Source organism: Bufo gargarizans, chromosome 2 (genome assembly GCF_014858855.1).
Source record: "Bufo gargarizans isolate SCDJY-AF-19 chromosome 2, ASM1485885v1, whole genome shotgun sequence".
Taxonomy (NCBI): domain Eukaryota; kingdom Metazoa; phylum Chordata; class Amphibia; order Anura; family Bufonidae; genus Bufo; species Bufo gargarizans.
The window spans coordinates 381,809,323-381,819,265 of NC_058081.1; the positions used below are offsets into that span (position 1 = coordinate 381,809,323).

General features: G+C 44.2%; 1 protein-coding gene across 2 annotated transcripts in view; it reads left to right on the forward strand.

The window, feature by feature from the left end:
* Positions 1-7,748, forward strand: part of LOC122928191 — a 59,279-nt gene extending 51,531 nt beyond the window's left edge. For both annotated transcript variants that reach the window (XM_044280777.1, XM_044280778.1), the window contains exon 4: positions 6,258-7,748. In XM_044280777.1, coding sequence (XP_044136712.1) covers positions 6,258-6,450 — 193 coding nt within the window. In that variant the 3' untranslated portion in view covers positions 6,451-7,748. The remainder of the gene's footprint in view (positions 1-6,257) is intronic.
* The last annotated feature ends 2,195 nt before the right edge of the window (positions 7,749-9,943 follow it).

Consider the following 9,943-nt stretch of genomic DNA (forward strand, 5'->3'; position numbering starts at 1 on the left):
TCAAAAGAGGGTGAGGCTTCTTGTGTAGAGGGCACTGCTTACCAGGATCTTTGACTGTTTCGCGGCTGGCGGAGCTGTAATGCCTGTAAGAATCTGCAGGTGAAATGTTAGTTTTGTGCACTGCCACTGATCCTTTGTGTGGTCTGTGGTCATAGGGAGTGGCACAAGACTGTGATAGATCAAAGCTAGGGTCATTACGAATATTAGCCTCTAGCCTTACAAAGTCAACAAACACACTGAAGGGAGGGAATGGCACATTGTAGGTATGTTTGTACCTTGACCCGTGGGAGACCCATTTCTCTTGCAGGTTGTGGGGAAGCTTTAATACAATAGGTTTGACATCTCTGGCAGTGTCGAGGAAAGCAAGCCCCGGTAAATCCCCTTCAGCTTTGGCAACCTGTAATTCCATCAGTAGATCACTTAAATCCCTACGTTTCTGGAACCCATTGCTAGATATTTTAGGGAATTCGTCAATTATTTTAAACAACGCATCCTCTATGACCTCTGCAGAACCATAACATTCATCAAGTCTATCCCAGATCAATCTCTGGGTAGTTTATATTAAGATCCCTGATTCTCTTGGCATGTTCTACAGAGTCTTTTCCAAGCCGATCTACAAGGAAGTCTATCTCCATGCTCTATAGTTTTCAGGGTGATTACTGAACTTCGCCAGTCCCTTTGTAACTAGCTCTCATTTAGTAAAGAACCTGGCAAAGTCTATTGTGCTATGGTTACTACTAATGTTAGTTGGAGATGGAAAGTCACGGTGACAGTGCGGTGGGTAATCATACCTGTATGGAGTCTCTGACTTAGGCCAGCCCATGTCATACCATCTTGTAGGATACGATGGCTCTGCAGGCTGGACTGGAAGCTGGCTTCCTTGGTGTGCAGGGAAGATTAGCTGGAGTTTTGTCACGTGGCTCTGTGCTCTCTTGTTTGTAGGATTGGGTTCCGAGTGTGACTCTTTCTTTTTCTGGACGGTATGATTCTTCTGTGGCATAGGAGACATCTTCGATTCCAGGGAATGGAGTGTTGACGGACGTACTCTGAAGTGCGTCGTACAGGATCTTGCTGGCCGAGTTCTGGACTAAGCAGACTGCGATGACTTCTGGTTTTCGGGTATTCCATTGCTTCCAAGAACTCTGCTTTAGCTATGGCGGCTGCTGTTTTTTTCTCTACGGCGAGTTTCTCTAGCTTTGCATCTAGGAGGACCCTTTGCATGTCTATTGAAGCCTGTTGCTTTGCTTTTCTTTCTCAGCCTTTAGCTTTGCCTTTTCTTCTTTCATCTTCATTTCCAGCTGTGCCTTTTCTTCTTTCATCTTCATTTCCAGCTGTGCCTTTTCTTCTTTCATCTTAATTTCTTGTTCGGCAAAGGCTGCTTTGACCTTCGCTGCTTCTGCCTTTGCACAGGCAATGGCAGCCACACTGCTAACGGAAGACGACTTGGAGGAACCATCCCTCTCTGATCTTGTCTTGTAGCTTGATACTGTGCTTCTCGACATGGTGTTGGTGAAGACACTTAACCGCGTGGAGACTACTGTGCTGTGGAATGCCGGTCGCTGTGCTTAGAGAGCGGTCACAGTATGCAATCAAATGTGTCTACATTGCTTGAAGCAGCTATCCCCTTGCAGCACTGGACTGTATAGAAGTCGCTGTGGTGTCCGTTTGCAGATATTGCGTGGACCATAACAGACTTCTGTGTAGTCAGGTGCGTCTCTCTCGCTAGAAGTCGTCGTTTACTGTCCTGTTCTCACAACATGTACCCCCGGGGTCTATATGCAGTTAAACAGGCAGATATCACCATTTTACTAGTTAATAAGATGATACTTGTTTCTGTAGTCTGTGGTTTTTATTAACCGGCAGTCGATAAGGTAAAATATAAGAAAATGAACATACAAGAACTGAGTATACAGCACAATGTACACAAAACCAATACAAAACATGAATTAATCCCTTACCGATGATGCTTTAGTAAGAGACACGCGATGTGCAGCTGCCCCTTCCATGAGGTGAGGAGAAAAGGAAGAAGGAGCCTGTCTCTTTCCCAGAAAGCACTGTGAGCAGAAAGTCAGGTGACCTAATGAATATGCATAACTTAACAAGGCAGAAGATGCACTTAGAGCTAAAGGTCACTAGATGGTGCTGAAAGCACACACATGAACACACACATTAACAAACTATGCAGTAATTGGTGAAGAGAAGACAGTACAGCTTCCTTCCTTTAGAGAATTCTCAAAAATTTATAAAATGTCTGATGAGAGGAAAGATGATAAGCGGTGGGTAGCTACCAGGATGTTTAACAACTGGCTACAAGCCTTTTGCATATTCTCGTCAATGCTGGGTGAGAAATTTCCTGATAAGTGTAGTGGTTTATTCCAGCACTTAGATATTATTTTGGAGGTGTATATACATTTCAGAGGCATGGCCTGGTTCCCTTATAATGAACAGTGTTGTCTAAAGTTATCTGTCCATAGGCAATTGAAATGGGGCATTAAAAATTGGTCTTTGGTTCAATCCCATGCTCCCTCAGAGACCATTTGCGACTAAAAAGCAGTCTACTGTGTCCAATTCCAGCATTCACAAAGGTCCCTGTTTTGTGTATAACAAGGCTGCTTCCAAATAGCAGAATAGCTGTCGCTACAAGCATGAGTACACTTTTTGCGCAGGTTCTCATGTTACATTTAGCAGTTTATAAATTCTCATCTCATTCTTTTCAGAGCAGCTAGGCAGGTGGGCATCTTCTAGGTAGAATCTATATATCTTGCATTTGTTTTTTCTGGTTTCAGGTCGCAAGGTTTACTTCACTTGGATGGTGGGCCATTCCTTTAGCCGCTGAGCTAGACTGAGAGCTCTGGACCACATTACTCCTTAATGGGCTTCTGACACCCCCCGAAAGTAATTTTTGGGCTAATTAAAATCCTTACAGTGCGATTATTCAATATATAGTGCTCTTACCTTTTTCTGTGGCTTAGTTTCTTTAAAAACCACACTTTTATAATATGTTAATTACCTGGCTACCAGCAAGTAGGGCAGTTGCTTGCTGGTAGCCGCTGCATCCTCCTTTATAAAAATCAAACCCCTCCTCCTGTTGATTGACAGGGCCAGCGAGCGCTCTCCTCCTCCGACTGGCCCTGTCTGTGTTCCAAATCTCGCCCCTGCGCCGTACCGGTCTTCAGTCGGCGCAGGCACACTGAGAGAAGAACGCTCGCTTGGCCGCTCCTTCCTCAGTGCGCCTGCGCCGGGTGTAGATGTGACCGGTACGGGGTAGGTTTAATTTAGACTGTAAGGCTGGGAGGGTAGGTTTAATTTTAGTTCAGCTTATTGGTTATTTAACGCGAGTCGAGATGGCTGAGCTATATTAATAGTTGTATAATTATAAGCCCTTAATAAAGCACTGCAGCCTATTCGTCCAAGCCTTTGTCTCCTTCTTCATGTATGGTTATTTCAATGTTATGTGTCTGTTAATGGCACTTGCAGTCTCATGAATATGGAAACAAGTGACCCCATTTTGGAAAGAAGACACCCCAAGGTAGTTTGTGATGGGCATAGTGAGTTCATGGAAGTTTTTATTTTTTGTCACAAGTTAGCCACAACTTTTCCCATTTTTTTATACAAAGTTGGCATTTGACCACGATATTTATCTCACCCAGCATGGGTATATGTAAAATGACACCCCAAAACACATTGCACAAATTCTCTTGAGTACGGCGATACCACATGTGTGACACTTATTTACAGCCTAGATGTGCAAAGGGGCCCAAATTCCATTTAGGAGGGCATTTTTAGACATTTGGATCCCAGACTTCTTCTCACGCTTTAGGGCCCCTAAAATGCCAGGGCAGTATAAATTCCCAACATGTGACCCAATTTTGGAAAGAAGACACCCCAAGGTATTCAATGAGGGGCATGGCGAGTTCATAGAATTTTTTTTTTTGCCACAAGTTAGCGGAAATAGTTTTTTTTTTTTCTCACAAAGTCTCCCTTTCCGCTAACTTGGGACAAAAATTTCAATCTTTTATGGACCCAATATGCCCCTCACGGAATACCTTGGGGTGTCTTCTTTCTGAAATGGGGTCACATGTGGGGTATTTATACTGCCCTGGCATTCTAGGGGCCCTAATGTGTGGTAAGTAGTTTGAAATCAAAATGTGTAAGAAATGACCTGTGAAATCCTAAAGGTGCTCTTTGGAATGTGTGCCCCTTTGCCCACCTAGGCGGCAAAAAAGTGTCACACATGTGGTATCGCCGTAATCAGGAGAAGTTGGGGAATGTGTTTTGGGGTGTCATTTTACATATACCCATGCTGGGTGAGAGAAATATCTTGGCAAAAGACAACTTTATTTATCTCACCCAGCATGGGTATATGTAAAATGACACCCCAAAACACATTGCCCAACTTCTCCTGAGTACGGCGATACCACATGTGTGACACTTTTTTGCAGCCTAGATGCGCAAAGCAGCCCAAATTCCTTTTAGGAGGGCATTTTTAGACATTTGGATCCCAGACTTCTTCTCACGCTTTCGGGCCCCTAAAATGCCAGGGCAGTATAAATACCCCACATGTGACCCCATTTTGGAAAGAAGACACCCCAAGGTATTCAATGAGGGGCATGGCGAGTTCATGGAATTTTTTTTTTTTTGGGCACAGTTAGCGGAAATTGATATTTTTTTGTATTTTCTCACAAAGTCTCCCTTTCCGCTAACTTGGTACAAAAATTTCAATCTTTCATGGACTCAATATGCCTAAAGCGTGAGAAGAAGTCTAGAATATAAATGTCTAAAAAAAATTACGCATTTGGATTCCGTGAGGGGTATGGTGAGTTCATGTGAGATTTTATTTTTTGACACAAGTTAGTGGAATATGAGACTTTGTAAGAAAAAAGAAAAAAACAAACAAAAACAAAAAATCGATTTCCGCTAAGTTGTGCCAAACAAATGTCTGAATGGAGCCTTACAGGTGGGTGATCAATGACAGGGGGGTGATCACACAATGACAGGGGGGTGATCAGGGAGTCTCTATGGGGTCATTGATCACCCCCCTGTAAGGCTCCATTCAGACGTCCATATGTGTTCTGTGAAACACATACGGGTGTCTGAATGGAGCCTTACAGGGGGGTGATCAATGACAGGGGGGTGATCAGGGAGTCTATATGGGGTGATCACCCCCCTGTTATTGATCACCCCTCTGTAAGGCTCCATTCAGACGTCCGTATGTGTTTTGCCGATCGGATCCATGGATGCGTGGATCCATAAAACACATACGGACGTCTGAATGGAGCCATACAGGGGGGTGATCAATGGGTGATCAATGACAGGGGGGTGATCAATGACAGCGGGTGATCAGGGGTTTATAAGGGGTTAATAAGTGACGGGGGGGTGTAGTGTAGTGTTGTGCTTGGTGCTACTTATTACTGAGCTGCCTGTGTCCTCTGCTGGTCGATCCAAGCAAAAGGGACCACCAGAGGACCAGGTAGCAGGTATATTAGACGCTGTTATCAAAACAGCGTCTAATATACCTGTTAGGGGTTAAAAAAAATCGCATCTAGAGCCTGCCAGCGAACAATCGCCGCTGGCAGGCTGTAGATCCAGTCTCTTACCTTCCGATCCTGTGAACGCGCGCGCCCGTGTAAGCGCGTTCACAGGAAATCTCGCCTCTCGCGAGATGACGCACGGATGCGTCCAGAAGGAATGAATCGACCGCCTCCAGGACGCATCCATGCGTTAGGCGGTCCTGGGGTGGTTAAACCAAAGGGCACACAAAACGTCTGTTCATTTATGCTGGGCAAGGATAGTTTTTAAATGGTAAGGAATGCATATGCCTTAAACAGTATGTTACCTGCCGCACAAGAAATGTTGTTTATGCAATTATTTGCCCATGTAAGAAATTGTATGTGGGACAGATCTTACAGGAATTGCGGAAACGGATTCAACAGCATATGTCAAACATCGCTTTGGCTGCTCGGGACAGGGCGGAAAAGGAGAAACCGCTCACTTCTGTGGCAACACACTTCCTGGACCACCATGGAGGCAAGTATAATGGCCTCCAGGTGGTGGGTTTAGAAAAGGTTCACCATAACATTAGGGGGACACATATGACACAATGTTTGCTTAAAGCTAAATCCCGATGGATTTACAATTTGGGATGCTTGTCTCAGCAGGGTCTTAATGAAGAACTTTTGTTCACTGGTTTTTATACTAGGTAATTTATTGTATGCTTTATATATTCACTTTTTTGTTTATTTTATATTTTTTTGTAGATGTTTTTCCTTTTGCACGGGTGTTGATTGGACAACTTCACTTGGTGCACTTTGGATATTCTTCTCCTTTCCTTCCCTGGAATACCTCCGTATTGGTTACCTATTGGACCGTTTGTTGAACCTTCTGCCTGGATCTGCAGTGGAGGATATTTCTTGTTCGCCCTACATGCATTTTTGGACTATACTGATCTGATGAATGACCCTGGCCTTTTTGTGTCTCCTTTATGCTTTACTATGCTAAGCATCTTCCTCTGGTCCTCAGTTGCGGACTCATACTCTGTGGTCGACAGGACAAAATATTGTCTCTGCAGCACCCCTTCTCTTCCCCTCCCTTACTTCCCCCTTCCCTGTTGTCTTACCCCCACTCCTTCTTTTTTTAGGATCTAAAAGATAAAAATAGATATAATTTATAATAAATAATATAAAATATAAAAAACAAAAAATAAATAAAATAAAAAAACTAATAAATATAAAAAATAAGGAAGTATAATTAACTTAATTAAAAATAAAAAGTATAAATAATGTAGATTAATAAATCATGTATAAAATAACTGATATAAATAATATAAAATAATTGACACAATTCAAAAGTTAGGGGTTTTAATATAAGTTTTTTATTTTATATACTGTACACTAATCAAGTTCACTGCATCGCATATTGTGTGGATTCTGTATATACTTTGAATGCATACCTTATTCACTCCTTCCCTTTTTTCTGGTTGATGTTTTATGATCACAGTTCCAATATGTATATATATATAGGGATTCATGCTTATCACTTTCCCCCCTATAAGGTATTTATTAATGTTATTATTTATGTCCTATCCTTTGTTTGTTTCCCCTCCCCTTTTGTCCTCTTGCTCACATGGGTCTTCATGCGTACATGTCGAGCTTTCATTGCGTCATGCTGCTTCCGGTCCATGGAATGCAGCGCACGCTGTGATCCAGCACGACATACTGCTTTTGCTTATTGGAACGCGGCGCGCGCTGCTCCATCTGATCGACGTGCACTCACGCATGCGCAGATGGCAGTTCCACCCGCCGCTTGTCTCGGCGCGCATTTCTGCCTCTGCGCCGAGCCCACACTGACGACCAGTACCTCCTCTTCCTGGGGGGCCCCTCTAATAGACCACATGTACTCCCACACCACAGGTGACTATTACTATTTCATTTCATTATGACTATGCATATATATATGAGCTCATATGTGATACATACTGTAAACAGGCACCCCTGAGGAAGCCAACAGAGCCTGGCGATACACGTTGGACTTTTTTCCCTGTCCACCACGCATACTCCCACCATGTTACTTCCATGATAAGTATTTTACTTATATCATTCATGTTGATGGATTTCATGCATTTTAATTGTATCTTACCTATTACTTACCTATGTGGGATGATGCTTATTGTTTTGTGGTAGAGTCAGGGTGGCCTGTGATACTCATCCAGTCCACACAGCCATGAATTATTGTTTTTCAATGATTTTAATTTGTCTCTGTTGTGTCTGTTTTCTTCAATAAATTTGATACTTTTTAGATGTGCTGCTCTTATCTCAGTATTTTTTCTCTCTTTTGGCTTATATTGTATGTTTTATACCGTGTGCCGGCACTCTTGTTCTAATTCTGATGTGTCCCCGCCTTCCAGTTTTCGTGCAACAGCCAGCATGGCGCAGTGAGGGAAGCATTTCCCCCCCTCTTGTAGCAGGAGCCCAGGGAAGTATCTCATAGAGATTATCCTCAGAAATAGTAAGATACTTTACTTTACGTGAGGGATAAAAGCCTAAGGACACCCCACTCTTTTGGGACACTAAACAGACTGAAGTCAGATAGGAACTGTAGGGCCAACTGTTGCCACCATGCACCTTGCTGGGACCAAGAGAAGTGAAATTAAGTCAACTAAAGCAATGTTCTTGTATTATCAAGTTTATTCATGTAAAGTCAAGCAGTTTCCTGAGTCTGTACGTCTCTTTATTCTCCAACTCAACCCAGTGGCGGATCCAGAGCCTGGTTTCGGGAGGGGCACAGTCTGACAGACTGAGGTCCCGTCCCTGTCCCGACTCCCGCACGGCGCTCCTCTGTTCTGGACTTCCATTTCCCGGGCCCGGAACTTGGTGGGCCTAATTAGAACAGCGGCTTGTACCAGTCTGATTCTCGCTGGCAGTAAGATGCACGGGGGGGCGGTGGAAGGGACAGGGCAGGCCACCAGTGTCGCCGGCGCTGCTGCGCCAATGTATGTGAAGGGGCCATGAAAAACGTATTAAAGAGGACCTTTCATGGGTCCAAACATTGTAAGATAACTATCTGTATATGTAGCGCGGCGACCAGGGATCTCACTGCACTTACTATTAACCTTGGGCGCCGCTCCGTTCGCCCGCTGTGGCCCCGCTTCCTTCTCCTGCGCTGTATGGTAATTGCTACTATCGGAACACCAGGGGGGAGTCTGCCCTGTTTCTTTTTTCTCCCTGGCTGTGAGCTCTGCGATTGGACAGCGCTACAGCCAGGGAGAAGGAAGGCCCAGGGAAAAACGGCAGACTCCTCCCTGGTGTTCCTATAGTAGCAGTTACCATACAGCGCGGTAGAAGTTAACAGGGCCACAGCGGGCGAACGGAGCGGCGCCCACTCTCACTATATTCTCGGGGGGGGGGGGGGGGGTAGGCAATTGAACTGTAGCCCCCCCCCCTTGGATCTACCACTGACTCAACCCCAGGGAGCAATGGCCTGAAAGTAGGACCACTGTGACACAAGGACACTACGCTAAGCCATATTATACCACTTGCCGACCTCAGCCCGAATGTTCTGGGGCTGTTCATTGCAAATTCCTACATATCCCTTCCACATTAAAAGATCTGAGTGCCTTTTACTTTCTGCAGTGCTAATATATTGAAGAACTATCCTCAGGATAGGTCATCAATATGAGATTAGCAGAGTTCCCACTCACTTGAGTGGGACAAGCAGTTTCAATTACAATGTGCTGCCTCTACAATAGAGACAGTGAGCAGATAATTTAGAAGATGATGCCGCTCTTTTATGAGTGCCGCTACCCCTTCAAATAGCTGATCAGACAGCATGAATATTGCACAGGTGTGCCTTAGACTGCCCACAATAAAAGACCACTCTGAAATGTGCACAGTTTTGCCTTACTGGGGGGACAGAAAACCAGTCAGTATCTGGTGTGGCTACCATTGCAGTGCAACACATCTCCGTCGAATATCCGTCGCTGATCGAGTTGATCAAGTTGTTGATCGTGGTCTATGGAATGTTGGTTCACTCCTCTTCAATAGCTGTGCAAAGTTGAAGAATGTTGGCAAGAACTGGAACACGCTGTCGCATATGCCGATTCAGAGCATCCCAAACAAGCTCAATGGGTGACATGTCCGGTGAGTATGCTGGCCATGCAAGAACTGGGATGTTTTCAGCTTCCAGGAATTGTGTACAGATCCTTGCAATATGAAACACAGATTTAGACAGATTTGTGAGCAATATTTGAGAGTAATGGGTCTTTTGTGTATGTAGAAATGTTTCAGAACTTTGAGTTTAGCTCATGCAAAATGGGAGCAAAACCGAAAGTGTTGCGTTTATATTTTTGCTCAGTGTAGTATTACTGTTTTCTTCATATGCATAATATTATATAAATAGTAATACTGTTTGTAATGGATCTCCTGGCACCCCGACCGGGTACCTCCGT